The sequence below is a fragment of the Nanorana parkeri genome, unplaced genomic scaffold (genome assembly GCF_000935625.1).
Source record: "Nanorana parkeri isolate BGI_ZX_2015 unplaced genomic scaffold, ASM93562v1 scaffold182, whole genome shotgun sequence".
Taxonomy (NCBI): Eukaryota; Metazoa; Chordata; class Amphibia; order Anura; family Dicroglossidae; genus Nanorana; species Nanorana parkeri.
Genome location: NW_017306450.1, coordinates 1,787,029 through 1,810,976, shown reverse-complemented (window position 1 = coordinate 1,810,976; position 23,948 = coordinate 1,787,029). Strand labels below are relative to the sequence as shown.

At 40.0% G+C, this 23,948-nt stretch overlaps 1 protein-coding gene across 2 annotated transcripts in view; it reads left to right on the top strand.

The window, feature by feature from the left end:
* The window catches only part of FGF13 (fibroblast growth factor 13), a 126,216-nt gene that overhangs the window by 12,398 nt on the left and 89,870 nt on the right, over positions 1 to 23,948 (top strand). The window contains exons 2-3 of one of the 2 annotated variants that reach the window (XM_018555066.1): positions 1,903 to 1,914; positions 23,452 to 23,476. The exons of the other annotated variant lie outside the window; for it this stretch is intronic. Coding sequence (XP_018410568.1) covers positions 1,903 to 1,914; positions 23,452 to 23,476 — 37 coding nt within the window. The remainder of the gene's footprint in view (positions 1 to 1,902; positions 1,915 to 23,451; positions 23,477 to 23,948) is intronic. 2 annotated transcript variants of the gene reach the window in all.

Genomic DNA, 23,948 nt, shown 5'->3' with positions numbered 1-23,948 from the left:
AGGAAGGCATGTAGGAAGTTCCAGCCTCTTCCTCCAGAGTCACAACATTTTATTTTTAAAGCATCATAACACTGGCCAAACAACTTTGTGGCCTAGCTTCTGCAGAAAAGCTGACAACACTGTAGCAAGATGAAAAAGCAGCATATAACTTTGTCACCTTGAAATTGATTGAATCCTGTCTATTCACTAGGTATATTTTACATGAATGCAAGCATGAAATTAAAAAGGCTCTTTATATCCTTAAGGCAAACGCTTACTTCACGTAATACGTTTTTCAGTTTGGCCTGTACATACGTTTTAATCAGAGAGGGGCACATAAAAAGATTTGTTGGGAAATAAAGGTAAAAGGTATCAGGTGACATGTGCTTTAGGCAAGACATTTACTTTTTAAATGATTAATATAGAGTTGAAGGATCGGCCGAAGCTATGGCCAGATCCTTTGGCAGCTTCGTGAATAGACCCCATAGAGTATGCCCCCTTTTTGGCATACTGTCCACCCCGACCACGGCACACCCCAGGTCAGATTGTTATGTTCCAGTATTTCATATATTTTCATGAATTTAAAATGATAAAAGTTGTTATTCAGGACAAAGTGCAGGTATAATGAAATGCAGTTTTCTATAGGTTGAACAAGATGGACATGTGTCTTTTTTCAACCTTACTAACTATGTAACAGTTATTAATGTGAACCTGTCATTTTAATATTTTTAAATTAAATGTCCTGTTTAATGCACGGTATGACCAGATGCCTGATATTGCATTTATTAGTTAATAAACCTTCCTCAGTGTGCATGTCTGAATTCATTTCAAGTTGTTACCAGTGTCTTAAATTTCCTGACATCAGTTAATTGCTGCTCAAATGCTATCTATCTGTCCAATAAATGCCCACCATTGCTGGTACTACCAATCCTAGAGACTACTGCCAGAATCCTATGTAGAGATTTACCACAGTCTTGATCCATCCTTTGCCAAAATATGCTTTTGGCACTTACATCATCATCATTTCAATGACAAGGCAATCCCAGTATGCATTGCTTTGGCAAACTGAAGTCATTTTTCCCTTTCAAAGCAGGAAGTGAATGCTTTGCAAGTGTAAGTATTTCAAAATCCACAGCATTTTACACCTGACATGTCTACGTCATTATGAATCATCATACATAGAGGGATGTATTGGTAGAATTAGATTTTTGAGTGTAAAAGTCTGGCTTTAACATCTGGACAAATGAGCTGTTAAGTCTTCCGGCATAGTGCTTATCCTTCAAATGAAGGTCTTACAATCCACAAAGGTAATTATATCTTTACAAAGTGTGCCTGGCAATCAACAGTGAAAGAGTGCAAAGGTCCCTTTTATGAAAAATAGCCCTGCCACAACCAGTAGTGTCTACACACAGGTGTAAGCAAAGTTCAACACACAAGAGGGTGGCAAAACGTCCAGTGAATATCCTTCGGGATACAGTTTCTCTACTTATGGCATGGCTGAATTAAGGTAGATGAAGAGTAGGTTGCACCGCCCTGGCGGGTGAGAGGTAGAGTTTTTGATATATAATTTTATTACACATGGAGTTACAAATGCATTAGAATTCTGGCAAAATGAACAAGTTTTTTTCTGTAGCTGAAGAAGAAGCAGAAAACTAATGCAGCCAGTCTAATATCTGGTATGCAGTTTTAGTTGCGGTTTAGATGTCCGTTAGGCCCAAGTTTAACATATTTACTGTACTTTTGCTTCATTTTATTAAATTACCTCATGCACACAGACAATTTCAGGAGAGTCCCATTGAGAAGTTCTCAGTACTGACTAAAAATACCCTTGCTGCAGTTAATGCAAAACTGACAAGGACAGCAACTTGTTAATCTCTGGAAGGAAAGATTATGAGAGGCATGTGACAAGCTCTTCCTGGACAGCTGTTTATCTTGGCAGCAGTCAAATCTATCATTGATATTTTTTTGTAAGTATAAAGCCTGCAACAAAAAAATGCTATGCTGCCTAGAATGTTATAGCTTGAACATTTCACTTACAGCTCATTCAAATCAAGGCCGCTTTCTGAGCTTAAATCTTGTAATTCGCAATAGCGAAGATCTATGACAACTGGAGAAAAATGTCTATGTTGTCCACAGCAGCAGATAATTTAACTGAAATGTTCCTTAGTACATGTTTGAAATTAGGTAGAGTAAACATATTTACAAATCAGTGAACCTGACATTCACCAAGTATTCACTACAGGTAAAACTTCCAGTTGCATGTTAAATGACAGTGATTAGTTTTCCACCAGTGAATGTTTAGTGAAAGTCACATCCTTTGCTTTAGAAATATGCCCTTAAGTATTCTATATGTCAGTATTTTCACCCAAGATTCTCACAACTCACACCCAAAAGTTAAAAAGTTCGACTTATCGAACCTTATGTGAAAAATGTGTATCTCTTGGGCAAATGTTGTATTAAAACATTGATAAATAGACCCCTAACATGCAGCTACCAAACAGATTTCATTGTAAACTGATTTGACGACCGGTGATTAGCTGCTGTGCATTACTGCACATTGCCTTGTAGCATGCATTCATTCAGGTTAACGTACGGTACATGTGATGTATACACTGTGGGGTGCATGCCCTGTGATAGTTAATTCCACCAAAAGTACATACACACATGCTCAGCCCAATGCATGCAATAAAGGACATTGGGTGTACTGTACAAAAATAAGTCAGGTGGGTTTTTCTGTTTTCCAGTAAATCTATAAAAACACAAATATGATATATTAAGTGTTAGGTCCGCGGTGTGGGCCCGAGATGATGAGGAGGACCTCCCTTGCAACCCTGTCTGATGAGCACTGGGTTGGAGACAGTGTGTGTCAGGCAGGGGGTGCACGGGTGCCGGATCAGGATACCAGGTGTCAGCAACAGGTAGTGTGCAGGCAGGATAGGCAGCCGTGCAGGATCCTAGAAGGCAAATAGAGAGGTCAGACAAGCCGGGTTGGTAACAGGCGGGCAGCGAAGTACAAGGCGGAATCCAATGGAGAGTCAAGAGGCAAGCCGGGTCAGTAGGAGGCAGGCAACAAGGTACAGAAGGGTAATCCAGGAGAATAGTCAGGGAGGAAGCCAGGTTACAGGTATCAAACAGGAGCAAGATCAACAGACGACTGGCGCTGGCTGAAAAACCCTGTGGGGCTTTAAATAGGCTGAAGGCGTGTACTGCGCGTGCGCTGCCATGATGACGTCACCCGCGCACGCCAGTGTAATGACGTCACGCCGTGTGGGGCGGATCCCGCCGGGTCACAGGGCGTCTGCGCCTGCGCGGCCCAGTGATACTGCCGGGATGTCCCCTCCGTGTGCGTCCGCTCACACTGGCTCGTACTGGGACATTGTACGTCCCTCGGACCGGCACCCGACCTGGAGCCACTCGGACCGGGACCCGACAGTAAGATAGAAATCACGAAGACAGAAGTATGGGATTGCTGATTTGTTTTTAAAAGGTGCCAATTCTATTTTCATTTACTACTAAACCACTGGCCGGGAACAAGCATACAGCCAGGAAAATCTGCAAAGTATAAACTCCTGTTCTGCTTGTCTATTCCCAGTCAGTAGATCACTCGGTAGTAAATCCAGGATCACACTGGCAACCCTGGAGACTATGTGGTCGAAGCAAGCCGATGTACGGCTGATTTCAGCCGATGTACGGCTGAAATCAGCCGTACCAGCCTGAAGTGAATAGCCGAACAGTGTTCGGCTCACTTCACTTCAGATCGGTCATTCACTCGGCTGCCCTCAGCAGCTTACTGAATAGACCCCTATGGGGTTGATTTACATGGAGGAATCAAGGCTGTTCACTCAGCAAAGTGATTGTTAGTAAAAAAAACACACCACACAACACCTTGTGTGTGATTACACTTACTTTAAAATGTATCTTAAGCCCAAAACAAAAATGTAATACATTGCATCTTACCTTTCTTTGGATGTGGTGGCTGTGTTAGTTTCCTTTTTTCAGAGCTGTGTTTTTTATTTTCCCCTAGTGATTCTGCCAATAATACACTTCCTGTCCTTGGGTGACAACACTGTACTGTCGTCTCTCTTCTTTCTCTCTTTTGTTTAAAATGTACTGATTCACTTATCACTGATGGTGCTTTGGCAGGAGAGATATGGTTCTCTTACACAGCACACTGCCCCTCCTCTTCCCATTCATTCACACAACACTTTGGATTTTGTGAATGGTTTAACAAAATACAAAGTGTTCTGTGACTGGACAAGAAGAGAGGTGGACAAAAGATGTGACAGCTGTTGTATAAGAAGCTCGAAAGTCTAGTGCCCTGGGGCAAACTCTGTGGCCCTAGGGCTCCATGCAGTCCTTCGGCACCTGTTGTATGGCACTCAGACCCCAGCAGTCAGTAGAGAGAACAGTGATTTGTAAAGGGGTTTGTAATTCTCTGTGCTGTGTGCCCAATCTCTGACTATTGCTTGTGTCCCATCGCACTCCTGACTCGTAGGTCCCAAAGTTCGTGGTGGGTACTGCAGTGACAAGCAAGTATGGAAAAGCACCTTCTGAGCACAATAGGGGTAGGTGAATTACTATAGTATTGGTGTTTCTTTACTTTTCTTTAGGTAGGTAATAGCTGCTAGACCTGTGTGTGTAATTCTTAAATCAGGTAACCAGGTGTGGCTCCAACATATTTTTTGTGCTATGCTGGTGCTGAGAGAAACACTGCTGTTTCTTTTTCTTTCTTTATTCTGACACGGAGCGATGTCAGAATAGAAAAACAAAAACTAAAAAAATTTCCCATTGGAATGCATTGCTACATTCCTATTGGCTATTGCAAATTGAAATAGCCAATAGGAATGGAGCAATGCATTCCAATGGGAAAAAATATATATATATTTTTTCTATTCTGACATCGCTCCGTGTCAGAATAAAGAAAACAAAGAAAAAGCAGTGTTTCTCTCCTGGGCGGCCGGGAGCGGGGAGACTCCCAGAGCACCTGGGAGATTTTTTTTCTTTTTTTTTGACGGCAGCAGAGCCGCCGGACAATAGGAAACTATTGGGCAGAGCTAGCTGTCACTGCTAGCTCCGCACAATCTCACTTCACTTGGGGTCGGTTGTTCACTCGGCTGCCCTCGGCAGCTTAGTGAATAGACCTGTATGCATGGGCCTACCTTAAAGGAGAACTTTGTTAAAAGTTGGGATCTGAGGACAACTTGCAACCAACAGCTGTTGAGATAGTAAACATACATAATGAACATGCATGTAATGAGCAAGTATGTAATGCACATCATGGTTTAAGTGCATTAGTTGGGACTATGATATCTTCAACATAATGTGCAGGACGCAGTGGTCAAGAATAGTGATTATCACTACTGACTTAGTTGCACCATTAGCAGAAGTTGAATAATGAGTGGCCAGCTTAACAAATTAGGAAAGCCAATGTATGGTTTTTTGTTTTTTTTTGCAGAGGTGGAACATCATGTTTACCTTTTTGTAACCAATAGATAGAACACGGTAAGATGAAAGTGTAATGTTACTCCACCTAGGAGCAGACTGTCACAGCAAAAAAAATACTTTGCTGCATTTCAACCCTCCTCCCTCCATATAATTGAAAAGCCAACAATTTTTAGTTTGCTTACTTTTTTGGTGATTTTTCCACCCTGCTCCCTGCCCCCATTATCAACGAACATAGCCTAGGCAAGAATGACATCAGGAAAACAGAAAAAGAAAGTCTAAAGCGCTACTACCCTTGCAGGTTCACAAAACATTTCAAGAATGACATCAGCCCTACTCCAGCAACCTCCTGGGATACATACCTACATCAGATATCCCAGGAGGCATCGACTTCCATCCAGTGGCATTAAGGGAAAGGACCAGTGGCGGCCCAGATGGAAGGACCAACAGGGGGCTGGCTGCAAGGCTCTGGAAGAGAACAGCAAGCTCTTAATGAAGGATGGCAGTGGGGGACCCAGCTTGTGGTGGTGGAGCGGCAGATTACAGAATGAAAATGCTTGGTTTGTTGTATGGGTGAGTATGTTAATTTAGCATAACCCAGCTGGGGATGAGGGGCTTAGGGTTGGAGATGAAGTTCCTCTTAAATATGTCATAAAAGAGAAAGTATGGCATAAAACATAGGTGGTAGGATACATCCCACCAACTAAACAAATGCAATGTCCTTACACAAGATTAACTCTTGTGATCGTAAAAAGTAGGAAAAGTTAATTGTTAGCAAATGGCAGATGTGCAATTCTCTAAGCATGGGAAGTGACCAAAAGGGAGGCTAAATCAGAAAGAACTCTTATGTAACTCATATGTGCTGATGTGTACTGATCTGCCAGGAACATTATAGCACAGAGCTACTCATGTACAGAGTTTAAGGAGGAAGTTTTTATCCACTGTTTTACAGGTCAGAAGCGCACTGTCTGGGAATGATTGCAGCCACATTCAGATTCCTTTGTATATAAATACGTTAGCTTTCACTTCCTCATCCTTCATCATTATATTATAATTGGTTTTCAAAGTGGCAACGCGCTGATCTGTTCCCTGACATGCATCCCAGATGCATCTGCATTCCACCTATACAATGTGCAGCATAGATCCACCTGACCCTTGACAATGTTGGGAAGCTGCAGGTAGATCACTTCCCTCTGCTCTCTGTCTGCGATACTGACAGTTAAAGCGGACCTTTACACTCAAAAATCTAATTCTACCAATGCATCCCTCTATATAATGATTATTAATAACATAGACATGTCAGGTGTACAATGCTGTGATTTTGAAATACTTACACTTGCAAAACATTCAGTTCCTGCATTGAAAGGGAAAAATGACTTCAGTTTGCCCAAGCATTGCATCCTCGGAAGGTTACATCAGCAGAGCATTGCAAGGAAATTGCATCTCAGGGAAAGGCATGTTCCTCCCCTGAGATGATGTGCACGGTCACGTCTAGTCACATGTGCCAGATTCTCAGGAATTAAAAGGAGAGCTAGTAATCTGCCCTTAGTAAACATGGCCAATGTTAGAAGACTGGGGAAGAAAAGAGAAATAAGGTATGCAAAGAATACAAAGCCTGCAATTATCTAGTAGTATCTGTTTGCATATTGTCATCACTAAACATTTCTAAAGGTGTATTTGTTGTTATTTTAAAGATATGGGTAAAGGTCCGCTTTAAGCAGTTCCAAGTTGTGGCAGACTGTAAGGTGCTACAAGTGCAATATGGTGTGATGGCTGCTGGTGGAGGACGAGGGGGCCAAAAGGGTGCTTGAGGGAGTTTTGCTGGTGCAATATTAAAGAAAACCCAAGCACCCCCCTGGGGCTGCCACTACTGGTGACCCATATAAGAAGCTCAGGTTCAGAACAAACTTGATCTCCTCTGAACCCAGAAGAAAGTTTGTTCCACTGTCAAACAATTACATGCAGTCAGGGAATCCCATGCTTGCAGCTGCACATAAGCAGAGGGGTAAGTTGCTGTGCCATCATTGATCCTATATGGCCACATGGCTATAATTGGTCAATGATACTGACCTAATAAGGCTCTGTGCTGATATAAAGTAATATAATAATGTCAGCACAAGCATCCCGCCCCTTTGTTCATGTGTGGGGAATTCCCCTGCCCACAGCTGATTTAGTAGGTGGCCCCGTGTCCCTTCCATGTTTGGAATACCTCAGGTTCAGACTGGATTCCATCTGAACCTGAACTCATCTGTAATACAGGCACTATCAATGCCAATACATCATTTGGGATGGAGTGCACGTGAGGACCACTGCAGAATGATGGCTTTCATTACTAAAATCTTCATCACATAGCACACCAAGTATGATCGACAGCACAGACTTGTATGGGGAACTGTCACATACCAATAATTTGCTGGTTTCATTCTTCGACCAATCTCCAGCAGGTCCCAGGTTTAATGCGTGTCTCAACCTATAGTTTTAGAAATACTGTTGCATAGACCGGAATTCCCCTTCTAGGTAAGCTGTGTTGAGCAATGTATGGAAACTGCCATTTCTGACCACCTTCTGAAAATGCTGATGCCCCAACTCCAATACTTTCTAAATCATGGACTTGGAGCATCACCAATGAAGTCTAAACACATTATTTGCACAACTTGAGTTGGATTATTGACTCAATAAGCACTGAATTAATTAGGTCAGCTGGGCAGCCAGGCACCTAGCATTTTCAAAAGAAGAGATCAGCAAGGTTAGTGCTGGGGACAAATTACCAGGTTACAGGGTACCTACAGGAAAAAATAGGCATTAGAAAACTGAAAAAAATAGACAATAGAAAAAATAGTATTTTTTCTATTTTGCTACTAAAATAGTAGCAAAATATAGCCACTTACTGTATCTCAATATATAAAAGTTAGGTAATCTGTTCCCAAGCTGCTGTGGAACTTCAAATTCGAGAATGCCCTGTTGACAAAATGCTCTGACACGTGTCACTTAGCAGTTTGGGGTGGCAGTTCACGGTCATCATAGTTGGAAGCACCATGAATTTATAGTGGGAGTAATTATGTGTCCAGTTTAGTAAGATGCTTCCAGGAGGGAAATGGCTTAACATGTGTTATATGTAAGTCAACAATCAGCTCAATAATGAAGGGAGGCAGCTGATTTAACATCATCTGTTACTACAAAAAGACTTGGCTGCCATAATTTCTCAGCTCCTATAAATGTGACTGTCATATGGCAAGCTCGTTGTGTCATTATTATGGACAGTGCATGATACTTCCTCTCCAAATGTCTATTGCCACATTCACATAAATAACGCTCTTCATGCAGTATTCAGGGTATTTTCCATCGTTACAAAATATTTTCCCATACGTGTTACACCTCTTTGGGGTTTCATGAGGTTACATTCTGTTATGGTTTTAACCATTGAATCTCTTTTTATCTAATTGCTGCTTTTATTTCTATTAAAGTCTACCATTTTTTTCAATTATTTTTTTTATTAGAAAGGCTTAGTGAAGCTACAAGACACAACATGCTGGATCTTGTAGTTCAACAAAGGATATGCAAACAGTATATATGTAAAATGCTAGCAAATTGTTTCTTTGACAGCTTTTGGATACTTGTGGATACATTCTGCAGAATGGGGCGTGGCTACTAAAAGGAATATCGGGAGCCTGCAGCTCAAGTGAAAGGCAACAGTCGCAGGTGACCTTTTATAAGGAAGCTGCTTTTTGTTGCACATTTTGGCTTGTAATGTCTTTCAATGGATGGGACAGAAAAGAATGTAACCTTTACAAAGGAAAATTATCATTCTCTTTCAGGCAAGGTTCACATCTGGGCGATCCGTGACAGCGCGGCAATTGTGCACAAAAAAGCGCGGATTGCCGGGCAGTCACAGAGTCGCCCACCACAGCCATCACGCAGGCGGTGCGATTATTTTCTAATGACACCCCAGTCGTGCCAGACGGATCGTGCGGTTTCCGCCCGTGCAATTGAACACGATCATGGCTAAAAAAAGCAGTGCCTTGTGTGTCGCAAAAAAAGGTACATGTACCTTTTTTCAGTGATTACCGCACAGATGTAACTCCATTGAAATCAACGGGGCAGCGCGGCAGCCGCTATGTGCACTAGCACATGATCGTGTGGTTCTGGGACGCGCGTCCTGGGTATCACTCAGATCTGAACCTAGCCTCAACAGTATTCTTCTTGTGCATGTAACCATTACACACAATGCAGTGTTATTCATTAAAGTATAACCCAAAACAAAAATTCTATATTTTGCAGGCCACCTGTCCTTGGATGTGTTGGCTGCATTAGTCTTCATTTTGCAGGCTGAGAAAATGTAAATGTTCTTGTCACTTCCTGTGAGATAAACTGGAAGTAAAGAAAATATTATAGTCTGTTAACTACTAATCTCATCACATTCCCCTGTGTAATGTGGATGAACAGGAGTGATGTTTTAGGTCCAGCCTGAGTGACAAGGGAGCAGGATGCTGGTGACATCATTGGCCTTAAATGCCCACATGGACATATTAAGTTAATGTCATTAACCAAACATGTCCATGTGGCCATATAAGGTCCATGATGTCACCAGCATCCCACCCCTTTGTTTACATGGCAATGTGGGGTGGAAAATGGCCCAGCCGCACTGACACCTAACTTCTGGGTTCAGATGAGTTCGGGTTTGGACGAAGCCTGAGCTCATTCCTATTGACAACCATGGCTCCCTCCATAGATACAGTGGAGGAGTGAGTATAGCCTCCTAGGGACAGGATTGTTCACAGGATTTCAAGGTGAATATAAAGGGAAAAGGCCTAATGAAAGAAAATGAATGCAGCCACTGCATTCTCTATTACACAATGCTTTATTACAATGGATTTGTAACTGTCTCAGCAGAGAACCTAGGGTGCACATGATCATTGGACAAGTATGCATTTTTACTTATTCTGCTACTGAGAAAAATATGAGGGCTGTCAAGAGTGACTGAAAAAGCTAATTTCCTGGCTGCCTCTGGTATCAATTCTTGCTGACTGATTGACATGGAACAAGCATGCATCAAGTCAGAAAGAGGTCGGAACTCCTCATCTACATGCTGGCCACACACACCAATCAAATGTTTTCTGACAAAGATAGTTTTTAGAACATTCATTTCTCAGATGGTTAATGGGGTCAAATTGATGATCACTTTCAACCGCAGTGATGAAAAGAATTTGAGCCGGATGGAAACATTTTCTCCATGCTAACAGTAAATGTGGTTTTTGTTTGAGAAGCTCCATTCATTTCAAAATTGAATGTTCAAATCAAAGAAAATGTCAAATGACATTTGTCAAGTCTCTGATGGGATTATCAAATGATCTGACGAGACTTTTCATAACAACGTTCTTATGAAAATCTGTCAGTGTATGGCCAGCTTTAGAAAGAACCCCTGACCTGACAACCAGTGTAGAGAAGGATCAGAACGCCTGCTAAATTTTTACTGCAACCTGGGGCTCTGTGAGAGAGATCTCTCCTCACTGACTGTCCAAGTAATACCAATTTCACCATATAGGAAGTGAGGGAAAACTGCCAAAAGTAACACAGGCAAATAGAATGGGGAAGGTCACAGCCAACTCCTGTCAGTGTTTTATTTTGACTGTGTCCCTTTTGCTGATTTTTCTTCCCTTCCTGTCTGCTAAAACCATTAAAACCAAGAGTAAATCAGTGCAAGATCTATAATGGAACCCGGGATAGTAGGAAACACCTAACAGAGGTTCTAATCCTTACCCACTCTATCCAAAGCAGAAACAAAATATGTTATATCTGTACATACACTTCACTACGTATACCACTCCAAACTCACTCCTGTGATGGACTACAAACTCACTACAAATGTAAATGTCTGATTGCAGCCTGTCATGGGAGCGGTACCTACTTTACAACACACACAGGGACCAAATGGGGAACAAAGGTAGCCACCCTACAGAAGGAAGGACAGTGTCAGCATGAATTCAGAGATGATTTGAAGATCTACAGCTGAGTGATACACAAATAAGCTGCATTTTTGTTAATAAGGTACTCAAATGTATATTTAAGATTTCAATTCTGAGTTTAGTGCCACTTAAGTCTTCTCCTCCAACCATGTTGCACAATGGACTGTATTGGATCTTCAATAGTTTTCAAGAAATGTGTTTAAAACTTGTTATAATTTAAAATTCCACTAGAGGGAGCCAGAGCTCTGGAAAAGGAAAGCAGAATGTTTTCACATTACGGATTCTGGAATGTTTGATTTCCGGTTTAGTGACGTCCACAGCTTCATTTTGCCGAGATCGCTGAACAAATTGGCAGTGCGGATAGGGAATTTTTCTTGGCAATCATTGTAGGAATCTAATGCACTATTGTAATGTATAGAATGCTATAATGAACCAAATTGATCCTAAATGGTGAGAGTACGATGTCATGTATCATGATATATCAATAGTATAAAAGCCAGCATTTCCAGATCGGGATTTGGCTGTGCAGAGTTTTGGTAGATGACCTCCCAGTCATTTGTACTGGAATACATAAGTCACACTGGAAATACTGCATGGAGCCAATATGAACACTAGATGGTGCTGAAGTCTCACTCATGGATTATGTCTGTGGGAAAAGACTGATATAAGGTGAATTGTATATACATGAACATACAGAGGGTTATTCACAGAAGGGTGAAGAGTTTGGATAAGGCAGGAGAAGTGAACAATCTAGGACAAAATAGCTGATTTGGAAAGATTCTCCAATTCAGCTCACTTTCCAGTTCAGCTATGTTGTCCTAGATTGTTCACTTCTCCTGCCTTCTCCAAACTCTTCACCTTTTGTGAATAACCCTGACAGTATGTCCGATATGAACATTGAGAGTAATTTATCTAAACTGCAGCAGACAGAATTCTGAGCAGTTGTCCATAGCAACCAATGAGCTATCTTTCAACTGAACAAACTGAAAAGAGAAGTCAATTAGTTACTATAGGCAATTGCTTCAGATTCTGTCAGCTCCAGTTTTAATAAAATCCCCCCACTGAATCATTGCTATAAGCCCCTATGCCCAGCCATTCCCATTAGCCCCTGCAACAGTCTAATTTGTCTGAGGGCATATATACACACCACAATTATCTGCACAGTTATTAACCCAAGCATCAAATAAGAACCACCCATGTGAATACCTTGTCAAATGAGAATTGCCCATGTGAAAACTCCATTGAACAAGATTCACCGCTGTAAAAACATCAAGTGAGAATGGCCCGTGTGAAAAATGAATCAAAACAAGATTCGCCCAATATCTGTTCTCCAGTGGGATAGTGCTTTGCTGTATGATGCATTTGATTTATCACTCCGTAAATGTAAATTAAATTAGCATGTCCTCTTTTTATACCTTGCACATCATTCAAACTATTCCCTGGTTTGAGGTGAGGAATGTGAATCTTAAAATGTTTCTTTTATTTGGAGCTGTGGATTTTTTTTTTTATAGAGAGCTATGAGTTTGTGTTTTAATACAGGCTCAGTACTCCCATTGTTATTTTTTTGTGTTTATTTTTTGCTGTATGAATTACATTTAAATGTCATGCAATTAAGATTTACATCTACTTGCACAGTAGGCTGACGTCCCCTCCTGGGCACCAGGGGTGCTGAAGAGCCTGGTGCCTGCCAGTATGCGGATATAAGTACTTTTTGGGGACACCAGCCTACATGCCTGGTGTGCCAAGCTGGTTCGCTCAGGAAGGGGTGAGGGGGACACATGCTTTTTTATTTCTTTTTCCTACAGTAAATGACATCTACTTGCACAGTAACATACATTGGTGGTAATTGGATTTGTTGTGAACCTACATTAGTAAACAGGATGCAGTTTACTAAAACCTTCTTATATGCGGCCTCTTTTACCTGCAGGAAGATTTGCAATATAATTCAGCTGGTCCTGTTCTGAAGACAGCAGAGCCAGATGTTGAACCTTTCTGCTGACCACATTGCAACTAAGCAAGGCAGCCTGGTCTAGTACCTGTCCCAGCATATGACTGGGCAGTACAGGAGCAGCAGTAGTCACATGAGGTTATCCCTGTGCTCTCCCCTCCTGCAAGTAGATTTTCAGTGTTAGAATGCCATAGTTGTGCAAAGCAATAGCACCCCAATGGGCTAAGAATGCTGACTGTCCCACTGTCATTCTTTGTGCTGTTGTACAGGGGATTTCACACAGATAATATTAAAGTGTAATTGATCCCTGCGGTTTAATGCCAGAAAAACACACAACCCCATTCAGGAAGTACACATGGGATTAGTATTGACTCTATGTAGCTATAGTATTGTGTCTACTTTGTTTTTAATATCTTCTATTTTTTGCCCACTCACACTGCTGAAGTTGGCGCCATCTTTGAAACAATTTTTGGCTAACTTCCCCAAACTCTGCTTTCACCCTTGAATGATTTATAGACATGTAACCCTGCAAAAAATTGTTTTGTTTAATTTCAGATTAATTCAGATTTTTATTTATTTCGTATTTTTCGTATTTCGGATCCAAAATGTAATTTGGTTCGTTATTCGGATTTGAGACCTGTCCGAGTTTTCGTGTTGGAATAAAGTCACATGACCGTGCCTGTAATGCAAACCCCAACAGCCAAAAAAAACCCCATTGATTGGCCAGAGAACAGTCACATGTCAGATTTAGTTTAGTTTTGGATGAAATTCAGATGGATCCAAATTTTCATGAAAGGAACATTCGGAATCGTTTGCATTCACTCATCCCCACACAGCTACCTCCTCATGTATCACTTCTCCCTCCCTTTTAGATTGTAAGCCCTCACGGGCAGGGCCTTCCTTACCATCTTGTCTTGAATTGTATTATGATTGTAATGTCTTCCTTATATAAATCCTGAATAATAATAATAATTCAGTCACAAATTTTGAAATTTGGATGCATCAGAATGTCCGAATTTAACAAAATTCGTATGAATATACATTCGGAACAAAATTAAATGTAAATGAGTGTAAATGAGGCCTTAACATTAAGGAACTTATAGTTGTGTTTTTTTTATATATCTACCTATAGTTTAGAATTAAGCTATGAATACAGAGCTGTCTGTAGGTGGCTAACTTAGGGATACATGACATTTATAGCAGTTCATGTAGATGCTGCTGTGCCTCTAGGTATTGAGTAGATGATCTTGTGCTTCCATGATCACATAGGTTTGACTCTACCCATGTTGCTGCTGAATTAAGATGCAAAGAGTGGAGATTCTTATATATCCTGCAATTCCTTTCTGTACCAGTATGCCAGAGGCACTAACAGAATTCTGGGCACCATCCCAACACCTTCATTGGAACAGGCTTTCCAGAACAGCACAACATGGGAACAGGGAGTGACATCACATGGCAACATGTGGTGCTATTATAAAATGCAGATTGCTATAAGCATAGCTGTTCATGTGCAGGATCCTCATAATTCAACCTGCTGCTGCCACTGGCAGTAGATCTACACAGCAGCAATCAACAGAGTATTTCATACTTTTGTCTTGTGTAGAACACAATACAAATCATATGTGTAACTTATGACACATAAATCATATTCCTTTTATAAGGTAGTGTATTGTCTCTTCAGTGTTGTACGTATGTGCAAGAGACCAGCTTGATGTAAAAAATGTTATTAATATTGTAAAAAAACTTTTATTTGGCCAAAAATAGACATTGATGTCATAGGATCCTCTTCCCCTGAGGTTCCCTGATCACTTAAAACGGTGTCATTGACGGTGCTGGAGTGAAAGGCACAGGACATCTTTGGACATTGCTGGACCCTGGAAAGGTAAATATTAGGTACATAAGAGAATAATAACTGTTGTTTGTGTATCGTGTCTTTTTTTCGCCCAGAGTCTGAGGAACCCTTAAAACTAGTTACCTGGGAAGGAGGTGGCCACCCATGGGGGGCAGGTAGGTGAAACATAAGCCCCCCGCGTTTCCCGGCACCCCCTCCTTGGCAGCAGGGCAGCTAAAGAACCAGTGTTTTTTGCGGTAACCCCCTCAAAGCAACCCACAAATGCTGAAGGACATGCTGGCTAGTACCAGCATATTAGGAAGGCTGCACATTTATATGGGAATATGAGCCTGTATGCCTCGTGTGCCAGGCTGGTTACTTTGGGTAAGGGTGGCCATGCAGTTTTTCTTTGTTTTTGCTCCTAAAATGTTTGTGTAAAAAAAGATACAAACAAAAAACAACATTAACCCTCCATGTGATGACATTATGTATAAACTTAGTTTCAGCACCATGGAAACCATGTCGACAAATAATCTAAAGGGCATTCCTGTTATTAAATATTCTCTCAATACATTCCCAAAACATTTGTCCGAAAAGTAGCTGCTACTGCATTATTACGACTCCTCCTGGGAAGATTTAAACTAACAAAACAAAGGACGAATCCCGACAGAAAATGCTAAGCGTATCCTGTAAAAGTTAGACATTTTTGACTGGGCCAATTTCATCAATGAACCATTGATAAATACACCCCTATGAGTATAAATAAAGTACAACCAATTATTATTAATCAACAATTTGATTAGCAAATCAGTTGAATCAGAGTATTGTACTTTTTTGGATTCACCTTCAAATATACATTCAGGAAAATGCAGTCTGCAGAGATTCATGAATCTCATCTGCATGAAACTCATGAATCTAAACTGCATGGATTTTTGTGTGATCCGCTGTATTTAATGTTAATAAGATTTCATTTTATTGGAGTAAGAATAAGGTTCAGATGTCTTGCAAACTGTAGTGAAACATTTTGCTAGGGGCGTTAAGATAGAGAGGTGCCAAGTGGATTGTATAACCCCCAACTCAGGCTTGAGATATCAGCTTGGGTGGAGTGATTGCAACACCTGAAGACAGGGCATATAAATTGTTCTGAGCTTAATGGCTCAGTACTCATGCAAGTGATTTGGGGGCTTTGAATATTATTATGTCTGTCTGAATGTTATCTCATGCTTTCAGCATAGCTAGGGTTGGATCTCCCTATTCAATTCATTGATTCACACTACCCCTTACTGGGGAGGTAGTTGGGAATGTGGATGAAGTGCTACTCCTAGCCTAAGTGAACTTTGGTGGATCGATGGCTTAACTGCTGTATGTTTTTTTCATGATAGGATTTTTCAGACTGATAAAGATGAAAGTCTGTTTGTCTGTAATATGCAGCCAATGGTTTTGCTATACACTGTCGGTAAGAGAAGTTTCATTAGTACATCTACTTTCCTGTCCTAAAACGTGCCGGAAAGAGTACTTGCGTTAAGGCATCTTCCCTCTGTACTATTCATGAATTGTCAATGTTTACTGCAGGAGTTGACACATTGAACTTCTGCTTGTAATGTAAGTCAGCACATCCCATAATGATTTTCTTCAACTAACAGACTATGTAATATCCATTATGTGATTACACACATTGATGTTTTTTTTTGTTGGACCTTTAGGAAGTATTCATTCAGGAATGGAAATATGGCAAAATGTCATTTTTGGAAAGTAGGGTAATATATTACACCCAAAAAAACTCTCTTGTTCATTTACTAAGAGAGTTTAGTGTACAATACAATCTACAATATACAATTCTACTAGCAGTGTGAGAAGAATTTTGACTGATTTTGCAATAGAAACCGATAGCAAAATGTAAAATACTTGGAGCTCTGTAGGATACATTTTAGATTGTGCAACAATAAAAAAAATGTTGTACCAGATATCATACACTAATGGGCATAGTCATCTTATGAGGACTCTTATGATGGCTATATATTGACTGGCCTCGGGAATCTTTTGTCTCCCACCTAGAGTTGTTGGGTCTTAGAACTACTGATGTCCATGTTCTCACATGGTTCTATTTACATGAGGAATATAAATAACTGCCAAACAGACTGCAAATCCTCTGTCTGGGTCTGACCCCTGTAATTGGTAACATGAATATGTCCCACCTCCATCAGCTCTGGAGTTTTATAAGGAGCAGAAATTTCAAATCTCATGCCAGTTCTCACCTGCTGAGGAACTCTTTTTTGCACTTTGAACCAACCAAAACATTGGTTCTTATAAGAACTATTGTAGTTTAGAAATCAGATTCAGTACTGCATAGCAAAGGAGAATATGGTTTATACCATTGTATTACTAGTGGGTTGTAGAAAATAATGTTCTCTTTGTTGGTCCACAGAGAGGTCCCAATGAGAAAAGGGTTATCTCTTTTCCTTGTAGTCCCTATTTCCCTGAACCTTTAAAAGGATCAGACCTCTCAGAAAAGTATTTTCTCATTGGCAATAACTGTTGTACATGTCAAGCTTTGCATATCCATGCAAGTCATCATTAATAACACAAATGCAATACAATCGCTATTTAGCTGTGCCAAAATGGTTGCAATGTCTTTCCCAATACAATAACTTTAGTAAATAACCTTTTTATTGAATATTATCATTTTATCCCCTCTCCCTCCCATATAAATATACATGCTCCTCCTTCCAATTAAGGTAGAATGTAACATATTTATATTTAAATATTTTAACGTTTTGAAAAAAGTGTTAATTTAAATGTTTCCTTTTGCTGTGGTTTTTAATAAATGAATGAATAATTTAGCCTTGTTGAAAGTAAACAACTCCATTTTCACTAGCAGGAATACTCTTTTCTCTTCTCTGGTCAATTGATCAAAATCACCAAGCCGGGCCTGCTCGCTGGATGAGATAATTCAATGCAAGCTGGTGTCCAGTTACAAACCTCTTTTCTTTTTTTTTTTTCCTTTGTAATACTAGACGATGCAATAAATATTTGTCCTAAAAAAATCTAACATGTAAAAGGACGGGGCGACATTCAGATCCAAGAAATTGTCAGATCCTGCCAGAACAATTCTGCTATGTGATGAATCATTAATGATCTCTGAAAGTCATAATGGTCTGTCATTAATGCCCATTAATGATCTCTGTTTACCACTGGTAGGGGCTTGATGGTTCTGGCCAATACCTTGGAGAATACTTTAAATATGCCTTAAACTTTCCCCGTCTATTTGCCTGCTGCAAATGTACATTGCAGCTGAGCCGGAGCACTTCTCCAAACCAAGATGGCTCTGGGCTTAAGAAAGTCCAATTCAGGTAAGGAACTCTCCGAATCTTTTGCAATTTAGAAAAATATACTGAAATATACATTTATGTAAGCTGGACGGGAGCGGAAGGTTTTGATTTCACCATTTTATTAGAGGCATTTGTCAGGCTGGTTTAAAATATTCTGTTTGTAAGTGGAAAATCTGATATCATGATTGCTAATGGAATAGGATTACGCAGGTTATTGATATAATGTACGATTATTTTTTGGCATGTCACCCGACCCGAAGTTACAATGCAGGTCTTTTATATATGAGTAGTTTTATCTGTTGTTATACGTATATTATGGGTTTACTACCAGAGAAATGGTTCTTGTTCATTGAGCATAGTAGGGATGCATTATATTTTCAAATTCATTCTGTGTAGTTTGTTTTAGGGATGTTCTACAATAATTGTGTGTATAGACCTATCTATCTATCTATCTATCTATCTATCTATCTATCTATCCATCAAAATATACATTGCCAGAAAGATGCATAGCCTCATTGCCTTTTTAAAACAAATGACCTTTACATAAGAAATGAGATACAAAGCAGTCTTACTGGAATATGGTAATTTTCTGTGTGTGTATTATATTTGCATTACCTATTATTAACATAGTGGAACCTTTGTTCACATTTCCCAGAACTAATTAGACTCGCTTACTGTATGAACCAACGCCCACAAATCTGAATATTAGCCAAGACATCCTGTTTCTCTCTCTCTGGTATAAACATCAGCATGGAATTCACTTAGGCTTTTACTAATGGCTTCCTGCCTTTTGTACTGCTCATCAAGAAACTGTTTAATAAATGTATGGATAGATTATAAGTTGCTATGGAGTAATATCAGGTTAATATAGCGACCTAAGACTTGCTCACTGGAGTGGATGCTAAAGATATATTTTTGAGATCAGTTGTAAAAGTAGTGTATATGGAAATACAATGGATTACAATGGATTAACAATATCCACATCATTATTACATTTTTATTTTTATTATTTTCTTATATTTTTGGTTACAATGGAAGAGTTGAGGTTGGAGAGGTGCTAGTTGATTTACTGTATTGCAGAGCTGTGATAGCAATAGCTTGGGTGTTGTGTTTTACAGGCTGTTGTGTTTATTTGAGCAGTGTTAAGGATTGTACTGTAGCAATGCGCAGGGCCTGAATAATTGGCTAGAACCATGGACAACTCCTGACGGTGAGGACACATTGGTGTTCTACATCCATTAAAGGAACCTGTTATGTGAGGAATACAGAAATACAGAGAACTGCCATGTCTGAGCTGCCTGGGAAATACTAGTTGGCATTCTGTTATGCTTAAGCTTTCACTTCTATACTTTCTGTGTCACTTACCTGGAAAAATCAGAGAAACATCAGAATTCATGATCTGCATACCAGCGACTCAGAAAGTATTGCAGCATTTGGATGAAAATGATGGCCAGGTAACTAGCATTTGCGGTAGAAGAATAGGTTAGCTAGGGCAGCCTTTGTATTTCTTGCACTTTCTTTTCTTCTCTTAACTATTTATATATGTGTGTATATATATATATAGATATCTATATCTATATATAGATATAGATATCTATATCTATATATAGATATAGATATCTATATCTATATATAGATATAGATATATATCTATATATAGATATAGATATCTATATATAATTTAGATGTTGGGTTTAGGGTTAAAGATATGTATAGGAGCTTGCTGGAGGCTAAGCGGTGCCTTTAGGGGTAACTGAGTTTTTGTTAAATTTAAGGATCTTGTAAATTCACATTACATTTGTGGACTCCATAGTTTAGGATTTAGTTGTAATAAATATGTTTTGGGGTAGAGTGTCAGGACACACAGAGAGGGGAAGATATTATAGTACTGGAATCTGTAATTTTAAAATTGGCAGCTCCCATATCTATCATATTCCACCCTGACTAGGTCCTTATTATCAGTTCCCAATGATAAAATCCTCTGTCAATAACAGCAAAATGGCGGACGATTCCTTCCCAGCTGTTTATTGGTCAGTACACCTAGTTATAATGGCATTTATTAACATATATATTGCATGTACGACAATGCATGTTTAAGGTTAAGGCACCTGATGAGGGGAGAGAATGTAAATCCTGACAAGTGCCATTATTTACTTACCATTCCATGCTCGGTTCTGATAGACTTGCACAGATACATGGTTGAGGGCAGAGAGGGGGTATCATTAGTTTTCACAAACATGCATTTAGAGCTCAGTGGTAAAAGCTAAGTGGTATAAATGTTTTGGTCTACACATATTTGCAAATAATTAAAAATTTCCTGTAGGGGGACCAATGTTTGAGCTGGTATGACTAAGCCAACAACACACTTAGTTCTTGTGCCAATATTTTGCAACCTGACATGGAATTATAAGGTAAATATGCTCTAGCATTAAGAAGTAGCGAAAAATTCAAATTATAGTGTGACATGGGGATAATAGTGGGTTAAGTTTAAGATTAATGTTTGGGGGAGTTTTAGAGTTCAGTATTTATAAAGCAGTGAATCTAATATTTAGCGAACATTTACTGCAGGTAAATCTTCCAGGTGCATGTGTTTTAAATGATAGTGATTGTTTCACCACCAGAGAATGTTTGGTGAAAGTCACATTAACTGCTTTAGAAATAGACCCCTATGTGTCAAGGGTATATTTTATTAGCATAGCTGTTGAGGATTGACTTTTATTGGTTAAGTATTAGGGTTAGGCTAATTGTTCTGATTTAATGTTTTGTTCAGATCAGGTAATAAATTTAAGGGGCCAATGTATAAATCGTTCACCCAAATGTATAAATCGTCCACCCAAATAGTATTCATACAGCATGTATGAATGCTATTTGCACATCTATGTCACCACTAGATAGAGCTACATAAAACATACCTACCTTATCCCTTGCTCCTCCAGCATCTGGTGCTCTCCTCCACTACCCCAATGTGGGCAGGCTCTCAATGTCTTCACATCCAATCCAGGATCATTAGTCCTGCATTGTACATTATGATGTTGCAGAGAAGAGAAGAAGTTTTGTGGAACCAGTCATCTGGCAGGGAAGAAGCTTTTCTCTGTTATAGCCCCCTAGACATTATGAGGTGGTCCCTTAGACAAAATACATTCTAGAAAAAGGGGGCAGCTACCAATAAGTAATAAGTGTTTTTTGCAAGTTGACCAGAGGTCAACTTAAAGGGCTTCCATCAGAGTTTAAGTTCTAAGGTTAGATGGAAGAATAGGAATACATGTTAGGTTGAGGTTGTAAAGCATAGGTTAGAGGCTGGGGTCATGGATGGGCACTGTATAATTCACATTTGCTTTTGCACATTTAGGGGATGGTTAAATAATTATTCACCCAGCCATATGCTGGCTAAATGCCATTTTCACAGCATTCTCTCCATTACATGAAGCTGAGGAGCATTGGAAATTCCTATTTTCCCTGGCTCCATCTAGTGGCCTGAGAGATGTGTGAATGGCACGTGAATTGTGTGTGAATGGCATTTGGCCAGCGTATGGCTGAGCGGATGATTTATAAATCATCCTCTAAGAACCAAAGCACAATTAAATCATATCAAATCATACCACTGTCTGGAAGTTCCATGAGAAACTATATTCCATACTCAATACCATAAATAAATATATATATATATATATAGAGTTCATTGTGATAAAATATCTTCAGCTGAATCCCTCTGTTAAAAGTAATGAATACCGCCAGCAAAATGTACTATAATATTCTACTAATATGCTTTAGTTTAAGAAGAAACCTAGGTAGAAGTATCCTCTAGTTCAATTATTTATTCCTCTAGAATCATTCATTTAATTTTAGTTCAGCTAGTGTAATTATCTCACTTGTCACAGGCCAGCTTAATATTAAATTCAGTCTTGCAGGGAGAGAAGCTGATGGGAGGGAGAGAGTGGTACTTATCAGAGGGAGAGTGCTCAGGGTGTGGTGATGTTCACTAGTAATCTAAAAGCAATGCAGAAGCCAGGGCAGTGGTGCAAAATATAAGTTCTAATTACATTTAATTTGACAGCACTGGAACAAACAGTATTCACCAAATGAATGTTACATTTGCCCTACAAAATGCAACTTAAAATTCAAGAAATGCCATCTTGTTCTGTTATAAATACAGCCATTGAGTCGCTGGATGGGTCCTTTGGGAGAAAAGTGCTACGGACTTTAGTTCTGATTAAAGATTCATCGGCCATTCCTATTAAAGCCTACTCCAACCATTTTGTGTAGGTTTAATTTGGTGCTGAGCAGTGTTAGAAGCTCAGAACTTCTGTCAGACTTTATTGCTGTCCATAGCCTTTCTTTGGGAGATTCCTCTGAATTCTTGTGTGACCAAGGGGATATACAGTTAGAGAATCCGAACTCCTCTTATAACACTGGACCTGCACCCTCCCCCCTGTTTTTTTCGCCACCACACCATGGCGGCTGACCCCTATTCTCCCTCTTGCCCCCATTGTAACCACATTCTTTGTTCATGCCATCTCCTATATCACCTCCCGACTAGATCCTCATCCCCACTAGATCCCCATCCCCACCACCACCACTGCACCTGCAAGCTGATTCCCACACCATAACACCTGTACGCTCCCCTGCTGCTACCACTGCACCTGACTATCGTCACCCCTCACTCACTCCCCTGCTACCACCCTAGCCCCTCTGCTCTGACCACTGTGCCTGCCACAATTCCAATCCCCAACCTTGCCCATTCTACAATAGGCACCCTTTTGCTAGTTATTTGTAACAGGCATCATTTTGTGCTGTTTGGCCTCCGGTGTTGGCCAAAAAGTGAACTATAATTCTGTTTGGTACTACAGGCCAACCACTGAGCAGATTATTCATGTTTCTATCTAGTGGCAAGCAATACTCAACGTGCTAGGGGGAAGGAAGGGACACTGGTAGAAAGAAAATGGGGATACAGCAAATAAGATGAGGAGGAAAAAAAATACAAGAGGTCACAAGGACAGTAAAGGACAAGAGCCTTCTTTACTGCAGAATGCCACAAATATTTACTTTGGTGGGGTACCCAAAGGTGTTACAGCAATGCTCCTGATGTTGAATCCTTCATCATGTGTACAGTAACTAATCCCCATCCACTTTGTATATGCATTTAAAAACAGGATAGTTTGCATGAGGTTGTGGTGTCATAATGGTCTGCGGTGTAATTTGCAAACATGCAAATAACATGAATAACACATGTCTGGAGTAGTTCTAAAACCTAACACTTCCAAGTATTGGAAATGCCTATTCAGTCAGGTATACATTTTAATAATAACCTCCATTTGCGTAGTCTTATCTACAGTTTATCATTGTAGTAACTGTGCAGTTTGCCTGAATATGACTATGCAGTCCAATAGGCACCTAAATCTGACCACCCTGTCCAGTGAACCCCATAATCTAACAGACCTGGTCAGACCCCCCCCCCC